This window comes from Galeopterus variegatus, unplaced genomic scaffold, assembly GCF_000696425.1.
Source record: "Galeopterus variegatus unplaced genomic scaffold, G_variegatus-3.0.2 Scaffold600, whole genome shotgun sequence".
In the NCBI taxonomy this organism is placed as follows: Eukaryota; Metazoa; Chordata; class Mammalia; order Dermoptera; family Cynocephalidae; genus Galeopterus; species Galeopterus variegatus.
In genome coordinates this window covers 263,162-284,570 of record NW_007726711.1, presented here as the reverse complement: position 1 = coordinate 284,570, position 21,409 = coordinate 263,162, and the positions used below count along the sequence as shown (strand labels likewise).

General features: G+C 34.5%; 1 protein-coding gene across 3 annotated transcripts in view; it reads right to left on the bottom strand.

Annotated features, from left to right (window-relative positions):
- Positions 1-21,409, bottom strand: part of KANSL1L (KAT8 regulatory NSL complex subunit 1-like) — a 129,047-nt gene that overhangs the window by 14,424 nt on the left and 93,214 nt on the right. For all 3 annotated transcript variants that reach the window (XM_008570408.1, XM_008570407.1, XM_008570409.1), the window contains 2 exons: positions 9,494-9,659; positions 6,417-6,524 (listed from right to left, as the gene is read on the bottom strand). In XM_008570408.1, the coding sequence (XP_008568630.1) occupies positions 6,417-6,524; positions 9,494-9,659 (274 nt within the window). The remainder of the gene's footprint in view (positions 1-6,416; positions 6,525-9,493; positions 9,660-21,409) is intronic.

The following is a 21,409-nucleotide window of genomic DNA, read 5'->3' as shown; positions in this document are numbered from 1 at the left end:
TAAAAATATGACTGCAAAGGAATGAGAATCAGACTGACATAAAAGCTAGATGTAGAAAATGACGATGATTTTACAGAGATCAGGGAGTTCTAAGATGGCCCCCAGATTTCCCACCACCCAGAAAAAGAGAAAGATGCTAAAAAGAAAACAAAACAAGATAGCAGGAGTAATTCTAAACTCATGTTTTAAAAAGGGCAACTAGAATTGTGAGAGATTTTAAAATGCACTTGTAGGTGTTTAAAAAGTTAGTTCCCACCTTTAATGGGAACATTTTGCTGCAGTAATTTGAGCAAATACCAGACAATTCACCCTTCTATTATCTTCTGCGAACAATTCACCACTCCCCTTGTCTTCTAAAAGCACACCAGACTTTGTGAAGGAATCTTAACTTTCACAAAAGGTGATGTTTTTCACAAAATTGTATTCAAGTGTTTTCTTCACTATCATTTTCCTTCAAATTCTTTAGTGTCTTTTAAGGTTTTAATGGACTCCTAAAACAGTAGGAAATGTATGACAATTTAGTCTGCACATTCTCTTCACAGATGCTATTGATGATAACCCTCCCAGCCTCTCCCAAATTCTTAGAGTCCATTTTGAAACACTACACCTTGACACAGCATCTCTCATATTTCCTTTCTCTCTTTCCTTCCCTTGCATTTATTTACGCAGTGAGTCACTTTGTAGAGAACCAATTACATGACAAGCACTATTCTAAACCCTAGGGACACAATGGTGAGCAAAACCAGCTCTTTACAAGCATTATCTCAAAGAATGCAACTGTAATGAGTGCTAGAAAGAAGTACGTGATATTGAGATATTGTATTATACAGAACTAGTGAGAACTCTAGGAAAGGCTTCCCCAGATGAAGTGGTAAGATTTCAAATGTGAATAGAAATAACTGATGGGCTAGAGGCAGGAAGAGAGAATAGCCTGTGCAACAGTCCAAGGCAGCAGGGAGCACGACAACTTTGGGAACTGAACAGCAGTTGTGTAATGTAGAGTAAGGGAGCATGGTGAGAAAGAACTGAGCAGTCAGGAGCCAGCCTGTGTAGGTAGGACTTTAGACATCCTCTGATAAGGATATTCCCCCTCAAATGTTTCAGAGGGGTGGGGCTGGGAATCAAGTGTGATGTAATTAGATTCGCATTTTGAAAAGGTCACTAGCTACAGTGATTGAAATAAAAATTGATTAGGAGGCTGTTTTAGCACTATAGGTATGCTTTGTGGCTGGTTTTTGTTAATTATGATGCTATTGTTCCTCTATCCATTTCATTTCATTTTCCCCAAATGTTAACATTTTATCGCATTTGCCCTAAACTCAAGTGAAATTAAATTGCTGAAATGATGTCACATCACCCCTAAATATATCAATGTATATTTCTCAAAAGCAAGGTTATTATTTTACATAGCCATAGATTTTTACAACTGTCAAAATCAAGAAATACTATTAGCTAATATATAGACTTTATTCAAATTTCACCAATTATCCCTATAATGTTCTTTATAGAAAATTCTGATCACTTATTGCATTCAATTGTCAGGTATCTTTTAAAGTCTTGTATTTTAAACAGTTCCACTGTCTTCCTTGTATTTCATAACCTTGAATATTTTGATAAGTACAGGCCTTTAAATTGGTTTTGTCTTGTATTTCCTCATGATGAGACTAATCTTATATTAATTCTTCTACCCACTACAATTTGACATTTCACTATTTCTGTGTTGCCTGAAGTCAGTAATTGCAAAATCTAATGGATAGTACAGGATAAATCCAAGCTCTGTGTCAAGGCACAGATCTGTCTACTTACCTTCACACAATTTACCCTACAGGTATACCAACCTGTCTGTAGGTACTTGAACACATTACACACTGTTTCATGTTTTCATGACAGGGCATGTGTTTGTTCCCATTATTTAAAGCCTTGTTACTCAGTATGTGCCAACAGCATTTGAATCACCTGGACCCTTGTTAGAAATGCAAAATCTCAGGCCCCATTCCAGACTTGAATCAGAATCTGTATTCTAGCAAAATCCCTCAAGTAATTTGTGTGCACATTAAAGTTTGAGAAGCACTGATGTGAAACACTTCACCCTTCCTCATTTGTAAATTCCAGTTAAGTAGCTGAAGCAGCACTTGGCATCATCTTTCTGGAGTTCATCTCCTTGCCCATTTCTCATGTCCCTTAACTTCTTCTCTTAAGGAGAGTTATACACTTCCTCTTTATAGAATATTTTTGATCATGTATCTATGCCTATCATAATATGTAATAGCTCGTTGTGTTTAGTTTCCTCTAGTATAATTTCTTTATTTCTTGTGATTCACCTTTGATTCTTCAGCACTTAATAGCCTGCCTGACACAGAGTAGATGCTCAATAAATATTGAACTCTAGTTTTACTTAATTCTGTAAAAATCACTAACAGGAAAAGAAAAATTAATGACCAGCTATTTAAGAAAGATGTATCAGATAAAACCTAATTAATGCTTGCTTATTTGGGGTGGGAGTGATAGGGAATGAGAGATTAGGATACAAAAGAACACTTCATTGATTTCCCTAATATTAACTCAAATGTGTTCTATACCTGTCTTAACTTTCCATTTTCATTACATTATTGATACATTACTATTATTTCTGTGCCTGACATATTTATATTGCCTTATTTTTTAAGTCAGATAAATAGTATAGCAACATTAGAAGAAATATAATCACCTTAGAGCATGTCCCCATTGCCTAATTAAGGGGATATGTTCTGTAAAAGGCTGACCGGTTAGCTCAGTTGCTTAGAGCGCAGTGTTATAACACCAATTTCATCATGTGAACATCGTTAAGTGTACTTACACAAACCTAGATAGTATGGCCTACTGCACACCTAGGCAATATGGTATAGACTATTGCTCCTACATGAGTAATGCATTGCACTACAATGGCTGTTATATCCCTAAGTGACTGGAATTTTTAACTCCATTATAATTTTATGGGACTAACATCTTATATGGGGTCTGTCATTGAAACATCATTAAACGGTGCATGACTATTTCATTTTTGCATATTCTCTTTCATAATTCATACATATTCAAATATGAAATAATTTTATTTAGAATAAATTAATGGTATTTTTTATGTTGCAATTCACTCTTCATTATTTTTTTACATGGTTACCTAACATTCCTGATTAGAGACAATATTATTTAGCTATTCTCTAGCTGTTGGGCATGATAGATATCACCATGATCATATTATTATTATTGCTATTATGCACATTCTTAAAATCATCTTCAAGGGTACATATTTTCCTTTTTGAAAAAAGTTTAGTCTCAGGATAAATACTGAGTGGAATTACATCATGAAAAAGTACCTGAACATAACCTATACTTTCCTGTACTTCTTTAATCTTTTTTTCCCTAAGCATAAACAATTGTTCCTTGCCTTTGGTACTTTCATTCTTTTTCCATTCTCTTTAACTTTTTACTGTGGAAAAATTTCAAACAAACACAAAAGGAGACTAGAATAATGTACTCTCATATACCTATTATTCAGCTTCAGCAATGGTCAGCTCATAACTAATCTCGTTTCATATGTCTCCCACCACGTCTTTTTGCTGGAGTATTTAAAAGCAAGTACCGGACATATCTTTCTATCTACTATATGTCAGCATGAATCTAACAAAGTAATTGATGAAGTGTGCGTGTATTTATGTAACCGCAATGCCTTATTACATCTAAAAAAACAATAGTTCATTAATATCTAATAGCTAATCTATGTTCAAATTTCTCTGGTTGTTTCAAAAAGTGTGTGTGTGTGTGTGTGTGTGTGTGTGTGTGTGTGTGTGTGTGTGTGTGTGTGTGTACAGAGCTGGTTTATTCAAATCGGGATTCCAACAAGGTACACACATTGCATTTGGTTGATAGAAGAGTGAACAGTTTTACATGGTTATAATCGTACCAAACAAAGAAGTAATATATTTTCATCTTTTTATTTCACACCATTCGTTGGTAAATGTTTCCATCATTACATGAACTTTTAAGATATTTTTTACGGCTGCATATTCCACTGCAGTGTGTAGTTAACCATATCCCTATTATGCACTTCACATTGGTGCTAATTGTTTGATTCTCACAAAAAATGTTGAGATGAATATACTTGTGAATAAAGGTTTCACATTTAGGACTAGATTCTTTGAAATAGAATAATTGGGTCAGAATACAGAGTGAACAGTTCAGTCAACATTTATTGTGAGCAAATAACAAGGTAGTTTTTTTTGTTGTTTTTTTTTAACCACACTGAGCTCATTAAAAAAAAATACATAGTTTAAAGGCCTTGTAATGCATTTCAAAGTGCTTCCTAAAAGGTTTTTATCAACTCTTAATATTTTCTGAAATAGTTGAGGGTGCTGTTTTTACTACAGTCGTACCAGAATTGATGATTGTAACGTTTAAACTTATTAATATAACAGGCAGAAATAGTAAGCATTTGTGCAGAGTCCAACACTTAAGCTCTCAGGAAATGTTATCTACAATCATTTTCACTATTATTATCATTACCAATGAGTATACGTAGTTTTTCTTCTAATTCTTTTAAGATATCATTTTGAACATTTAACTCTTTAATCCATCTGAAATGTATTTTAATGTTCATCCATCGTAAGTTCTTTCAATGTGCTGTATCAGGAAGGGATCTCATTTTATTTTATTTTTTTCCAGAGTCAATATTAATGCCAATGATTACAGAAGAAATCTAGTTGTTTAGAGCTTAGACTCTGAGCCAGACTTCTTGTGCTTTACTCCTAATTCAACTGTAATTTGGGGAAGGTTAGTCAAGGAGAATAATAATAATATCTATCTCGCAGGATTGTACAGATTAAATATAAGGAATGCTTCATAAGAATTTGTTGTCATTATTACTTATTGACTAGGCCATCCTTTCCTCACTGACAGGAAACACCACCTTTATCATATAATGAACCAACGGGTTTGTATCCAGGCTTTTTACTGAGTTCCCTTGATCTGGCTTCCATCAGTACCACCATATTTTAATGATTATAGCTTTATTATAGTACATTTTGGTATCTGACACCTCCTTCTATTGATCTTTAAAATTATTTTAGCTATTCTTCAACATTTTACCTCTTAGATAAACTTCAGAATAACTTTGTTCCAAAAGAATACTTCTATAATTCTGATTAGAATTACATTCTATTTATAAATTAATTGGGGGAAAACTGACATAAATTACAGTATTGTCTTCTGACAGGACAAGTATTTCTCCATATAGGAAGGTCCCTCCTAGGTTCCTCAGTAAACTTTTGAACTTTTCTTCATGTAGGTCCTTGTTAAGTTTAATCTCAGATATTTTATATTTTCATTGTCAATGTATCTAAGGTAATTTATTCCTTTATATAGTCTATCTAGTTATGACTAGCATTTATAAAAGGTGCTGACTTTTATAAATATATTTTATAATAAAACTCTAGTTCTAACAGGCATTCATTTGACTTTTGAGTTTTTGAGGTAGATAATTATTTCATCTGGAAATAATTTATCTTAGTTTATATGACTTTTTTTTTATGTTAACAGGATTTTAATTGCAGATAATCAAAATATGCTGAAGTTTTTCTTTCTTCTAATTGCTTCCAAGCATAGACAGTGTCCTCACCCCCATTCATAGTACTCATAAATGTTTCATTATGATTTCCTCAAATTTCATTTTATAGTTTTAACATTTTATTTAACATCCTTGGAACCAACTATATTCTAATTCATAGTATGAAGCGAGTGTGAAAAACTTTACTCAGAAAGACTAACAATACTGTTTATCAAATGGTTCTCCACTTTCCAATTGATATGTAATTCTTCCCTGGTTATATAATAAAGTATAAACTATGTAGTCTGCTCCATGGATCTAGTTTCTTAAATATAAGCAAAATGGAACCTGCACTAACTAGTATAGATTTCTGGCATGTTTCCATAAGTGGTTGGGCTAGATTTTCTTAGTACTTTTTCCAGCAATACGTTTTATATTTTCCTCTCTTAAGTCTTCCCAATGGGCTTTAGAATTATTTAATCAAATTCTATTAGAACTTCAAGTTACATTGCATTACACATATGAACTAATAGGAAGAGTTGATATACTTATTAATCTTACCATGCAGGAATGTTGCTTCTCCATACTTATTAAATTTTCTGTTATGTTTATCAATAATATTTCATAATCTTCACCCAATTGGCATCACATATTTCTTGTTAGGATTGCTTTTGTGTATTTTCTACTGGTGTATGTGTGATTTGTGAGAAGTGAATTTTAAAAATTAACGATTTACATTTATTCTTTTGTTAAATTTTATTTCCTTAGAATGTAAAAATAATAAATATGAAGGATATAAAAAGGTATGTAATGTACAAGATTTGTAAATGTGACATACCAGGTGATGGAGATATGATACAGTCTCCTACAAATTTATTTTCGGCAAGGTCTCCTTTTAATTCAGTGTTTTTTAACAATGTTTCAAAGTGAAAATGAAGAGGCACATCTGGAAAAATAAAGTTAAATAAGTATTTTCAGTGAACAGCACTCTTTACAGACTGTAATATTAAGATTGTTTTCTTTCTATAACTACCACATAAGCTAAGAAAAATAAGCAAAAGTTTAAAGATTCACAGCTATCAGAAGTGGCAAAGTACTTTTTCCAAGAATGTTGGTAGCAGTATTTTGAAAATTACTGATTAGGTGTATTTAATAAACAAACAAATTAAAAAACTAACAGATGAACAACTTCATGAACTTCCTAAAATAGTGCATAAGGTGAACACTAATTGTAAATATTCATAAATACGACTCAAAAATGAATGAAAACAAATGCACCCCAGAGGTCTTTAAGAAAGCCAGGTTTCTTATAGCCCAACCTGGCTGACTCCAAATCCATTCCACCCCACCCCCACAGACTCTGTATTTGAAATAATGAGGTTTCCAAAAGATACAATTACATGGTTTTAATTACTTGAGGGAAACCCACTATAATTCAGACGCAACCTTTTATCAAAACATCAAGTTTCACAAGTCCTTAACTTACTAACATAAATCACAAATGACTCTACTTTTACAAAGATTAAAACCTACTGATAAACTAGCTCTCTTCCTTTAAATAGAGACTAAGGAAGAGAGATTCAATTTACTACATTCATAGTCTATAATCTGACAACCTATGGGGAGCTAAGGAGTAAAGTAGATGTGCTTCACGTTTATTAAAGGGTTTCTTTCAATTAAGAATGTAAAAACAAAATCATCTTAAAAAGCATTCATTAATAGATGCCTAAACTTTTCCCTGAGAAACGTGAAGAAATATTTGATAAAGCAGTTAATGTACACAAAGTTTTGCTAATACAAAAAGGTATTTATTTTTAAGAAAACTAATTTTGAACACACAAATCAGGATAAATCCAGTTAAGAGTCTGGATTTTAAACAAAGAGAAGATATATTTTTCCCATGAATGATTATTTTAATGTCAGGTCCATATTCAAGTGTGGAAAAATATGCAAAAAGAAAAAATTAGTTCATGAATATCATTATTGAGTTTGTCCCAAGGGACAGGAAAATGAGGATATAAGCTAAATATTCTCCCATAAAATGCTGCTTAAACATTTCAGGATTCTGATATTTTCCAATTACATAAATATAAGTCTGTTTCTCTAAAGAAATCCTGTTATAAAGAAAATATCACCTATTTTACCACTGTTCTTTGTGACTTGTGGGAAAACATGATATAATTAAAGAATGTCCTTGTTCCACCTATATTTCTTTCTTAGTGTTCACACTATGACCAGTGGGCTTTTATTAAAATATTTCATGGTACTTTATTCACTTATTAGTTTACATTTCCATTGTCTTAAACTAGGTTGCAAGTAGCATGAGGGATGTATTTGTATTTATACTCCACCTACTTAGTACCTGGTATCTAGTAGGTATTGGGATTTTTATTAAATGAATGCAAGAAGAAATGGATAATCCTAGCTAGTAGGAAAAAAGCTAATCTTACTTATAAGAGGGGGCATAACTGTCTTAGGATAAAGGACATCTATACCAGATCTTAGGGTTATGTTGTCAGAGAAACAAATAAGCTAATAAGAAAAGGGAGTAAAGAGTAATGGTTAGGAGTGTGGTTCTGGAGAATGACTACCTCAGATCAAATCCTGCTCCATCATTTATTAGCTGAGTAATCTTTAGTGAATAATTTAATATATCTGAGGTTAATTTTCTCATGTAAATTGATGAAGAGGACAACAGTATTTATGCTCATGGGGTTGTTCTGAGAATTAAACAAGAAAATGTAATGTGCTTAGTATATATAGCGCCCAATGTGTACTAAGACCAAATGTTAGCTGCATTATTATTGCTATATTGATTACTATTTATTCCTACTATTAAGGTTTTCTCAAAGATGGAATAAAATAGTTCCTGTTAGAAACTTACTTCAAAGTATGTTGTAGCTAAGAAGCTACTATAAAGCTAATAAAAACTAAACTAACATTCCAGGCAAGGGGATAGCTACAAAAAATATTGCTTCACAAAGAGATTTAGAATTTAAAAGATTTTGGGCCGGCCTGTGGCTCACTCGGTAGAGTGCGGTGCTGATAACACCAAGGCCACGGGTTCAGATCCCATATAGGGATGGCCGGTTCGCTCACTGGCTGAGCGTGGTGCTGACAACACCAAGTCAAGGGTTAAGATCCCCTTACCGGTCATCTTTAAAAAAAAAAAAAAAAAAAAAAGAATTTAAAAGATTTTTAGAATTTAAAAGATTATTAGAACTACACATTGAAAAGGAAACAGAAGCCCATTTGAGATATCCTCCAATAAAGAGAAGAACCTGAGATAACCAATTTGAGGCATGTCTCCTTTCTACCCTAAATATTTACTTTATTTCTAATATAGACAGGACTAAAAAGGTTTTTCAAAAAATTCAAGAACTGGAAATTGAAAACCACCTTAGGTATGTGAGGATATAAATGCCTCCTTTACTTAGTTATAGATTATAGACACTAATGAGGTTCAAAGGTTGACTGTAGCTACAGATGAAAAGTTTTCTTCCCTCTTGGAAAAATGCAATGCAGATTAGAAGTGGAGGAATATTACACAGCAGGGAAAAACTCCATGCACAACAATACATTAGAAAACAACACTGAATTACTATTACTAAGAAACATTTCAACAGAACAGCCATTTTATCAATAAAATGCTCAAAATTTAATAGTAAAGTAAAAGGAGATTAAAAGCTAGTTACTTCCCAAAATAAATCAAATTGGTTTAGAAAGAATCAACTTACACAGATAGAACACTAATTCCTCATATGACCAGATTAATTGCTCTATGAGAATTGTTTAGTTCTATCATCTAGTGACAAAATAATTGATAAAATTTTATTAGATTTCCTGTATTTATAGGATTAGATTTCACTTTAGAAAATATCCAGAGTTACTTAAAAATTTTATGAGGAGTCTTACCTGATGGCAGTGACAGAACAGAATGGAAAGAGGAATCTAACTCTGATACATGTTCTCTTAATATCTGAGACTTTGAATTATGTTTGCAGCTACTCCAAGTTGAAGCTGACTGCAGGCAAGACATTTGTGTAGTATTTAAAAATGTTGTTTCTTTTGAAGGCAAAGTCTGCAAGGATAAAAAAATAATTTAAAGACTTCATTTTTGCTTGAAAACTGAATGAGAGACAGTGTAACAGTTACAGTATCTGAATGACACCAGAAGAAAGTCCTGGCCTAATAAATCACTGTGGAGGAAGAGCTTCAAAATGATGTAAAGTAAGTGATACAAGATACTGAAGAACTGGCCATGCCCCTGATGAGATCTGACTAACCCCTTTTCAAAATGAAGAGCAATGCCTATGAAAATGGGTCTTTCTCACATCTTAGGAAATCACAGTAAAGAGAAAAGAACCCATGAATAAATATGGCATATCTCTTCACTTATTCAGGTCATTTTCATTTCTTTCAATAAATCTTTAACATTTTCTTCTATAAAAGTCTTACACATATTTAAAATGTTGGACGTATTCCTAATCGACTTAATATTTATTGTTTCAATTATAAAAAGGATTTAAAATTACAGCTAACTTTTATATATTAAACATATACCACAACTTGCTAAACTTTCTTATTCTAATGACATATTTATAGCTTCTTTTAGTCTTCTATTATCTAAACATATTATCTTCAAATAATAACAGTTTAATTTCTTTCACTTAATCCTAGTACCTTTATTATTATTTAGGGGGTTCCAACCATGCTGGATGGGCTCACCAGTTTAATAATGAATAGAAGTGACCAAAGGAGATACTCTTGTTTTATTCCTGATTATAATGGAAATGCTTTTAATTTATCAGTGACTTGGATTGAATTGTGTCCCCAAATGTACATGTATTAGAAACTTAACTCCCATACTGACAGTGTTAACAGGGTGGAAAATCCTATTGTGGTGGTGAAAGGGTGGTGTCTTGAAGAGGTGACTGGATTATGAGGGCTATATCCTCATGCAGGCTCACAGAATGCCAGAGCTGTGGAGGCTTGGGAACCTTCGCCCCAATTTCAAAGGATTTATGGAAAAGCCTGGGGACCTAGGAAGAAAACTGTCACAGAGGCAGTCACCACATACAGCTTTCTCTAGAGTGATGCTGAGCAGAAACATGGGGTAGGAGTTGCAGCAGAGAAACCCCATCAGCACCATCCCTAGTGGAGCTGTGGAAGTGGGACCACCATAGAGACCCCAGATCTGTAGAGTTATCAGCATTCAATGCCAGCCTGGGAGAGCTAAAGCGTTACTGGAGACCAGAAAAGCCACAAAAGCAGAGCTGCCTGCGGACCTAGGAGCCCATACCAGTGTGCAAAGAATGTGAAACATGGAGTTGTTACATGATTCACCAGCTTTGAGATTTAATGCCTGCCCTGCTGGGTTTCACACTTGTTTAGGACTTGTTATCCTTTTCTTCTGGCCTATTAATCCCTTTTCGAATAGGAACATGTACCCTATGTTTGTCCTCCTCATTGTAACTTGGAAGTACAAATAACTTGCTTTGATTTCATAGATGGGACCTTGAAACTTTGGACTTTTAAGTTAAAATAAGTTAAGATTTGGAGGATGGAATGAATGTATTTACCAGTAAGAACAACATGAACTTTGGGGGCCAGGGGTGGAATGCTTTGGATTGAACTGTGTCCCCTAAAGTCCATGTATTAGAAACTTAACCCACCACATTGACAGTGTTAAGAGGGTGGGAAATCCTATACTGGTGGTTGAAAGGTGTAGTCTTAATGAGGTGATCTGATTGTGAGGACTGTACCCTCATGAATGGATTAATCCATTCTTGGAATAACGGCAGTGGTTCTGGTGGCTTTAAAAGAGAGTTATTCAGATTTTCTATTTCTTTTTGATTAGCTTTGATATGCTACATACTTTGAAAGACTTTGCCCATTTTATATAAATTTTCAAATTTAAGAACATAACATTGCTCCTTTCTCTTTATGGTTATCTATGGGAAAATGTGTATTTTAAACAGAACACACTACCACTCTCTATATAATTTAAATTTTACTTTTAAGGATGTTGGGGGGGAAAGTTCATATTACACAGGCTAGAATCTGGGAGGTAAAATACAGAACCCCATTAAGAATTATATTGACTGAGCATTAAAGCTGAAAAAGTACAATCTCTAAGATTGATCAGCAATATTCTGGATATAACTGGCAGAGCACAGTAGCATCACAGCAGTAGAATCACAGGAGAATACTAAAAAGTCAAATTAAATTCCTTCCTTAAAACAATAGAATACTATTAAAAGACTTGTTTATGTTCTTTTTCTGAAAATATTTTGTTGTTAAAAGTCAGAATTTAATTCATATGGTTACTGACTATTATGTATCAGATAATTAAAATATTTCATCTTTTGTAAGGACTCAACTGTGTTTGTGAAAAAGGCAATGTATTTTTAATTTCAAAGATGTCTGCAAGAAGATTGGTTACATATCCACATTCTTTACATACACAACCTTTCTAGAGTGAAAACACAAAGAAGAAACTAACTAATAAAGCAGCCCAGAAATAACAGAAAGTGTATAGTGGGCTACAAAAAATAAAAATCCTTTTAGTGAAATAAAAAATAAAATGTTTCATTGCTCAGAAATGTTTTAAATGGTTTTAAAAAATGAACTAACTTACACTTTAAGGCTCTTGCCAAAAAATTATAGAAGTGAACAAAGCTACTATGAGATTTTAATATTTTAACATAGTTCTTTTTTGGATAAATATTATTAAAAAGTATGCAACTAGTACTGGCTCAGTTTCCCTAAGATTTTCAAGAAACTAAAGATATATTATTTCTATTTGCTAAGTAACTTCCAAATTGCATATGCAAGTGATCTGTAAACAATAAAATACTTCATTCATTTATATATTTACATATTACCTTCTAATTGATATAAGAAGTGAATTAGTCATTTGTGGTAAACACTACTAATTAATCATAGCACTCTTTTCCCCAAGTCTGGATGTGGAAATCTTTCTCAAAGAGACCTTTAGATAGCCAATACAGTCAATTGCAATAGTCAGGAGAGAGAACGAATATTTGCCATTCTTTCCTCAGTGACTTTAAAGAATTAATACACTACATAAAAAAGAATGGGCCATAGAGAAAACACATATAACTGAGGACCACTCACATTTAAAGCATCTGATTTAGGCTTTGTCTGAGTTCTGAAAGAGAGATATAAAATGTTTCTCTCATCCACTTCACAATGGAATTTATATAATTATGAATCAGATGACATTAAGTTTATAGCCAGATGTGACTCATGTTCTACTGCTTCTTAATCGCTAATATAAATATTGCTATTAAGACTTGACTTGGACATTTTACAAAGTGAACTCAGCAATACTATAATTTGCTGTGTCTCTTTATCTTCCTCTTATCTTGAAAAACTTTTCTTTAACCATATCAAATAAGACAACTAGTTATTTATTCATCAAAATGTTTTTTTACATCTGTACTTTCATTCCACTACATTCACTCCAATTCTTCATAACCTTACAACTAGTCTATTATAATAGCCTCTTAACTAGTTTCTGTTTCTCCAATCTCTTCCAAATGCTATTTGTCCTGTTCAATGGCACCAAGTTAATCTTTCAAAAATAATACTTTCATCTGTTCACTCATCTATACCAAAACCACCACTGATTCCCCTGGTGTTGTCCTAATCATTGAACCATTATCATTGTCATCATCATTTATATCTGATGAGGACTTATATGCCAGGCATTGGGCTAAGTAATTTTCAAATGTGTTTCTTATTAAATATCAGCACAACTCTATAAGATAGTCTTAATTTTTTTTCCTTCATTGCTTTATTAAGCTAATGTCTTACTTTGGGGTTACCCACATGCCCCAAAGGAGACTACAAGTAAAAGACTGCTTAATGGTAATGGTCACAAATTCCTCCTATCCCTGTACATGTGCCCCTTTGTTTCAACTCCCTTCTAGATGTGGTGTCTATTTCTCCATCTCTTTGTATCTGGGTTGGTCAAGTGACTTGCTTTGTTCTACAGAATGCAGTAGAAATGATGCTGTTCGAGATCTGCGGCCTCGGCTTTGAGAGGGTTGTAACTTCCTCCTTGTCATCTTGGAGCACTGTCCTGAGGTTCCATGAAAGGAAGTCACTCTATCTCACGTAGCATGACAGCCCACAAGGAGGAGAACTAAGCCAACAGCCAGCACCACCTGCCAGATGAATGAGTGAGGCCAGCTTCTTCCAGCATAGCTGACCCTCCAGTTTCATGTGGCCATGTGAAGGTATCTCTATTTTTATGGATGGGGAAAACATGGCAGTGAGTAATTTGTACAATACTGCACACTATTATTAAGAAGTAGAACTGGGATTTTAATCCAGTGTGTCTACAAGAACTCATGCATAAAACCACTAAAATGTGCTGCCTGCCTATAAGAAATAACTTAGATTCTTTAAAATCTGGTAACTTCCAGATTTATCTACAATTACATAAAGCATATTTTCTCATAGAAATAATGTTATACATGCTATAATTTGATCTCTCCAAGTCAACCCATAAAAGTCCCTGGAGTACAGAATTGTTGCATCAATGTAAGGAAATCCTCAACCAAGATACTTTGCACTGTCTAAAGCAAATGCTCCAATAGGTAAAGTTGAAGTATGTATGGCATGGAAAAGGAAGAGTTTGGCTTCCCAGTAATATAAGAATACTACTTAAGTGACCATTAGTTCACTTCCTTTTCCTCATTTAATCAGATACCTCCCACACATCGGAATTAACCTATTTTCTATTTCAGTCTCATTATTTGTTACCTCAATTCATATTTTTCTTTTTCCTGCCCTCAGTGTAGAAGAGAATATTATCTAGGACTCTTGTGTTGAAATTTAATTTGCATTTGTTTGTGCCTTGTTTCCCCAACAGGATTTTAAATTTCTGTATGACCATCTCACTATTTTTCTTTGAACATTTTATATTGTTCGCTCAGGAAAGTAGCCTGTATTCACAGAAACAAAGTTTACAAACATAATCATTTCACATTTTAAAAAGAAAATGAAAACCTTAAAATGGAATTTGTATTATATATCCCATAAATTATACAATAAAATTTATTTTATTAAATCATAATGCTGGATGGTTTAATAATCTATGAATTAACAATGATGAGATTGACTATAGAATACCTAGAAACACTACTTTTGAAATTTGCCATAGGAGATATACAAAAGAACTCAGATGAACAAAAATTAAAACAGGAATAGTTCTGCCTTATTTCATAAAGGTTATAATACTCATTCCTAAAGTTTATTTGAATTTGTAAATTTGTAAGGTCTACTACAGCTGTTTTGATAAACATAATAAAATGGCTTGTGGATTACATGTTAAAATTAATGACCAATGAAAAAAATTCTCTTGCTCAAAATAGTTGTCCACCCAATATTTCATAATCTTAATGAGACTATTTTATAGTTAATTCACTAACTTGGCAGGACCAGCTTCTCAAAATGCAAATAGCATTCTCCAGAGTGATGGTATCATTGGTAAATAGTTTACCAGTAATTAGCAGGTCACCTAGGTTACCTAGGACGCCAAGGACAAAATAGGTTAGTTACAGTTGCATAGAGACAAGGAAAGGAAAAGAAAAAAATAAGAATACTATGGGTAAGCAGGAAGCTTACAAAAGAATACTACATACCAGAGGGGCTGGGGAACACCATGAGGGAGAGAATAGAAGACAAGTGAAAGTCCTGCAAATAAAGTTTCATTTATTTAAAAATTCTGTTCAAGTCATGTTCCTGATATTTACATTACAGCAACTTACAATTATGCTTAGGGGCTGCAGGTATTAATAGGGAAGAAGTAGTCACCACTATCACCATTCCCCAATACAGAGAAAGATGGCTGAGAACATGATCAAATACAGTTCTGGGCTTTCCCATACCTCCTATCCCCACTCCCAATCAATTATCCTTACTTTTATCAATTTCATATAAAATAACCTCTGTTCTGACTGATTGAATAAATATCTTGACTTATCAAATATTTAGTTTTATTAATTAAAATCTTAAAATAAGCCACTACCCTACTTTAAAATAGAATTATTGTTATAATTAGCTTCCTATACAAAGTATATTTATATGCCCAATCACCCACAACCTGCTTCTACAGAACACTGTATTGGGAATTCTAACCTTGGATGCCAGAAGCCTCTGTGCTCATTTCCCAGCACAACAGAGAACTCCCCTTGTCAGGAGTTGTTCAGGGTTGCTTCTCTTACCTAAGACTGAGATGCCAACAGTGTAGGGCCTAAGGTTGCGTGGTAATTGGGAATACAGAGTATCAAGAAGGGGCTGAAGAAGGATATTATGGTCAGAAAAACATTTTTTCTTTAATTCTTAATTGCAAGTGAAATTTTATTTTAAAGAATGCTATTAGCCACATTTAAATTTTAAGAATTATACTACAGAATTATTCTGAAGAATGTTTTCATATCTTATTTATGGTTGCCAGTGTATGTTCCTGGATCTAAAGATACATCTCTACTCTGGGTAGGTCAAGCAACATTATCAAGCATAAAAAGCATAGGTTCTGTAAGAAAAGTGTTCCAGTAAGGAATAAGTAGACAGTAAAAGATGTGATTGAGCTAGAAGAATAAGAGAGCCTTAGAAAACATGTGACGTTTTAACAATTGTTGATATGGTCTGAGATTTCAAAGGAAGAAACAGTATGAAACTACTATAAAAGATTCAAATCATGTTTTACTCAAGCTTGTGAAAGAAGTAGTGTTAAGACTCAGCAACACTTAAGAGAAAACTGTCAAACTCATATTTATATATTCACTTAAATAGTGCTAAGTATGTGCATTTTTTTCATTCCAGTTTGTGTTTCATTTTCCCCAAATAAAATGGGGTATGAATGTTAAATAAGAAATACATGTAAAGCACTTAGAAGTTAAAACAGTGCCTGGCACATGATAATTTGCTTAATAAATGTTAGCTGTTATTATTATCTGACATCCTCACTGGAAACTAGAATTGTAAAAGAGCAAAATCAAGTAAAAGTACATACTAATTTATGCTTTTTATTAATCCTGTCCAGCAAAGGGATCATAACCTCTGCAAATAATGATTCTAAATAATTATTCCAATCTGTATATTCCTATTTCTTTCGTTTCATTGTTCTGGGAGAACAATTAGTGTAACAGTTGCCTACAAAAATTTGGAGGATAGAAAGAGTACATAATGAACTTATAGGTCTGGCTAAGGAGGTTTCTAGGCAGAATGTTCAAAGTGACAAATAGTTTCATTGAATTGCCTATATTAAGCATGGATGAAATAGGATGAACTAAAAAAGCTGTTAGGTTTTCAAGTAGAATTTATAGAATAGGACCAAGACTTTCTAAGTTCAAAAATAAGACTGTTTCCCATTTTCAGCTACTCCAGACAGCAAAATGTCATCCCAGGAAGAAATAATATCAGTGCAAAGATCAAACCCAGAGAACTGCCAGTCCAACTGTGGCCCCAGTGTCAAGATCTCAAGGATGAGACTGTTAAAAGACTCTTTGTTAAGGCCTCAGTAAGGTTTGAGGCATATTCATAGATCCTGGCATCTAAACGAGGGATTCTAAGATTTTTGAAGGTGTGCCTCAATGATCTCTGCTAGAAAAATGGGCTTCTAAGTACTTTAAGGGCACTGTCCCACAGCAGCCTCACATAAAACCCAATATAGAGAAAGGCCTGTTTTGAAGAGATTTGACTTTTGTCCAATGGAGTTTAATTTAATGCAGCACATAAGAAACCCACAAGGTTTTAAAACTTAAATTTGGACTGTGACAGAGACAGTTCAAAATGAAAAGCCCTCTGAGTCCTTAGCCTTCTACAGGCAGGAAGCAGGCTGAGAAAACACATGTGCAAACAGGGGCCCCTTTTTGTGGAAAAGGAAAGATGATTCAGAATGGAGCCAAGAACCCAGAGGGCAGAGCCAACAGATACAAAGAACCATTTCCAGATGTACAGACCCTCATCAACAAACCTGCCACATGTGCCTACTTGTATTTCAAAACTGCTCTATGCCTCCCATTTCTCCCTGTCTGAGAAGTGTCTATTCTGATTATTGTTGTCTCACTACTGTATGCTCGGTATGTGAAGAGCAAATAACTGACAACTTTAGTTCACAAGACTTTTGATCTAAAGGAACTATACTTGAGGAGCTTAACCCAAAGAACCACACCTGAAAAGAGCCACACTTAAAAAGTCTCAGTTCAGGTACCTGGACACAATTCCAGATGCTGAGATCCAAGACATTAAGCCTGAGACTAACAATATAATGGGATAAGACATTAGGGGTCCATATGAAAGGTAAGGTTGTTTTTTCCACTTCTTTGAAGAATGTCATTGGTATTTTGATAGGGATTGCATTGAATCAATCTGTAGATAGCTTTGGATAGTATAGACATTTTCATAATGTTAATCCTTCCAATCCAAGAGCATGGAATATCTTTCCATCTTTTCTTGTCTTGTTTAATTTCTTTCAGAAGTGGTTTGTAGTTCTCACTGTAGAGGTCTTTCACCTCCTTGGTTAAATTGATCCCTAGGTATTTTATTTATTTTTTGTGACAATTGTAAATGGGCTTACTTTCTTTATTTCTCTTTCTGTTAGTTCATTATTTGAGTATATGAATGCAACTGATTTGGGGGAATTTATTTTTGTATCCTGCAACATTACTAACCAGCTCAAGGAGTTTTTTGATAGAGTATTTAGGTTTTTCTATATACAGTATCATGTCATGTGCAAATAGAGACAGTTTGACTTCGTCTTTTCCTATCTGGATTCCCTTTATTTCTTTCTCTTGCCTGATTGCTCTGGCTAGTACCTCCAGTACTATGTTAAATAGTAGTGGAGAGAGTGGGAATCCCTTTCTTTTTCCTGTTCTTAAGGGAAAAGCCCTCAGTTTTTCCCCATTCAGAATGATACTGGCAGGTGGGCTTGTCATAAATAGCTTTTATTGTGTTGAGATATTTTTCTTCTATGCCTAATTTGTTGAGAGTCATTATCATGAAGGGGTGTTGAATTTTGTCAAATGCTTTTTTTCAGCATCTATTGAGATAATCATATGGTCTTTGTCCTTGAGTTTGTTGTTGTGATATATCACATTTATTGACTTTCATGTGTTGAACCACGCTTGCATCCCTAGATGAATCCCACTTGATCACAGTGTATAATTTCCTAATGTGTTGCTGTATTCTGATTGCTAATATTTTGTTGAGGATTTTTGCATCTATGTTCATCAAGGATATTGGCCTGTAATTTTCTTTTTTTGTTGTGTCTTAATCTGGTTTTTGTATCAGAGTTATGTTGGCCTCGTAGGATGAGTTCGGGAGAATAGTTTACAGCAAAAGACCCTGAATAGCCAAAGCAATCCTGAGCAAAATAAATAAAGCTAGAGGCATAACACTACCTGACTTCAAATTATACTACAAAGCTATTGTAACCAAAACAGTGTGGTACTGGTATAAAAATAGACATTCAGGGGCCGGCCCGGTGGCGCACTGGATAGTGCGCCGCTTGGGAAGCACGGCGGCGCTCCCGCCCGAGGGTTCGGATCCCACATACAGACCGGTTCCCGCTCACTGGCTGAGCGAGGCGCGGGAGCAGCGCCAAGGGTTGCGATCCCGTTGCCGGTCCCCGGTCCGGTACGGGGGCAACACTGAGGGTTGCGATCCGTTGCCGGACACGGAAAAAGACAAAAAAATAAATAAATAAAATAAAATAAAAATAAAAATAAAAATAAAAATAGACATTCAGACCAGTGGAGTAAAATTGAGAACCTAGAAATCACCCCTCAGGCTTATGGCCATCTGCTATTGGACAAAGACAACAAAAATCTACATTGGGGAAAAGACTGCCTCTTCAAAAAGTGGTGCTGGGAAAACTGGATATCGACATGCAGAAGAATGAAACTAGATATGCATCTCTCACCATACACTAAAATCAACTCAAAATGGATTGAAGACTTAACTATAAGACCTGAAACTGTAAAATTACTAAGGGAAAATATAGGTGAAACACTCCAGCAACTACGTCTGGGCACAGACTTTATGAACAGGAGCCTGAAAGCACAAGCAGCGAAAGAAAAAATAAACAAATGGGACTATATCAAACTGAAAAGCTTCTGCACAGCAAAGGAAACAATCAACAGAGTGAAATGACAACCCACAGAGTGGGAGTCATTTTTGCTAACTGTGCATCTGATAAGGGATTAATATCCATAATATACAAGGAACTCAAACAATTGTATAGAAAAAAAACAAATAACCCAATTAAAAAATGGGCAAAGGAGCTGAAGAGACATTTTTCAAAGGAAGACATACAAACGGACAGCAAGTTCATGAAAAAATGCTCAACATCACTAGTCATCAGGGAAATGCAAATTAAAATTACACCGAGTTACCACCGCAGCCCAGTTAGACTAGCTATAATCAAAAAGATGGTGAATAACAAATGCTGGTGAGGGTGTGGGGATAAGGGAACACTCCTACACTGTTGGTGGGACTGTAAATTAGTATAATCACTATGGAAAACAGTATGGAGGTTTCTCAAACAACTACAGATAGACCTTCCATAATGATCCAGCAATCCCACTTCTGGGTATATACCCAGAGGAATGGAAATCATCATGTTGAAGAGATACCTGCATTCTCATGTTCATTGCAGCTCTGCTTACAATAGCCAAGACATGGAACCAACCTAAATGTCCACTGATGGATGATTGGATAAGGAAACTGTGGTATATATACACCATGGAATACTACTCTGCCATAAAAAAGAATGAAATACTTCCATTTGCAACAACATGGATGAGCCTGGAGAAATTTATGTTGAGTGAAATAAGCAGAGCACAGAGGGATAAATACCACATGTACTCACTCATAAGTGGGAGTTAAGAGAGAAAGAAGGAAGGAAAGAAAGACCACAGTAGTGCATTGGACTTGCAGAGGAAGAGAACAATCTATGGGCTACAAAGTGGAGTGGGGGAGAAGGGGGAACGGGGAGGGAGGTTGGGGAGAATTGGGTGGGGGATATGGGGTACAAATCCAATTTGTGGTAATGGGTATACAGCCAGTTTGAATCCGGCACCCACATCACGGGCACAAGGGGTGACAATCAGCCTTGTATCTCATGAATATTCATAACCAATAATAATAAAAAAAGACATTGGGAGAAAAGTCTTGGGAGAAAGAGATTATATGGTTTTTACTTATGAAAGAGATATCAATAATTGGTAACCAAAAGATGGACTGTAGTAGCTACTTCCCAATGATGGCCCTGATGAACTATGTCTCCCAGTATTCTTGCCCTTGCATTGTCCCTAGCATATTAAATCACACACTGACTCAATTTAATCAGTAAATTCAACAGAAGAGCACTGTGTTAATTATAGGACTTAGTCTTAAGAATTACTACCGGCTTCTATATTTTCAGAGCCTGGGCCACAATAGAAGAAGTCTGACTTCCCTGCTAAAGAAACCATGTGTTTTTTGGCCACTCGACAAAAAAAAAAAAAACCACCCAAAAAACAAAAACAAAACAAACCACCTAACCAAATAAAAAGAAACCATGTTGACAGACCACACAGAAAGGCATGGAAAGACCCTGAGACTACATGGAGAGGGAAAGAAGCCCAGCTATTCCAGCACATTGAAGCCTCAGTCACCATCTTACTACAACTTTAGCCCCAGTCACCATCTTACTACAACTGTTTGAAAGATCTAAGGCAAGACTGGAAGAATAACTGCTTAGATAATCCACAAAATAATGAAAGATAATATTAAATGTTTTTAAACCACCAA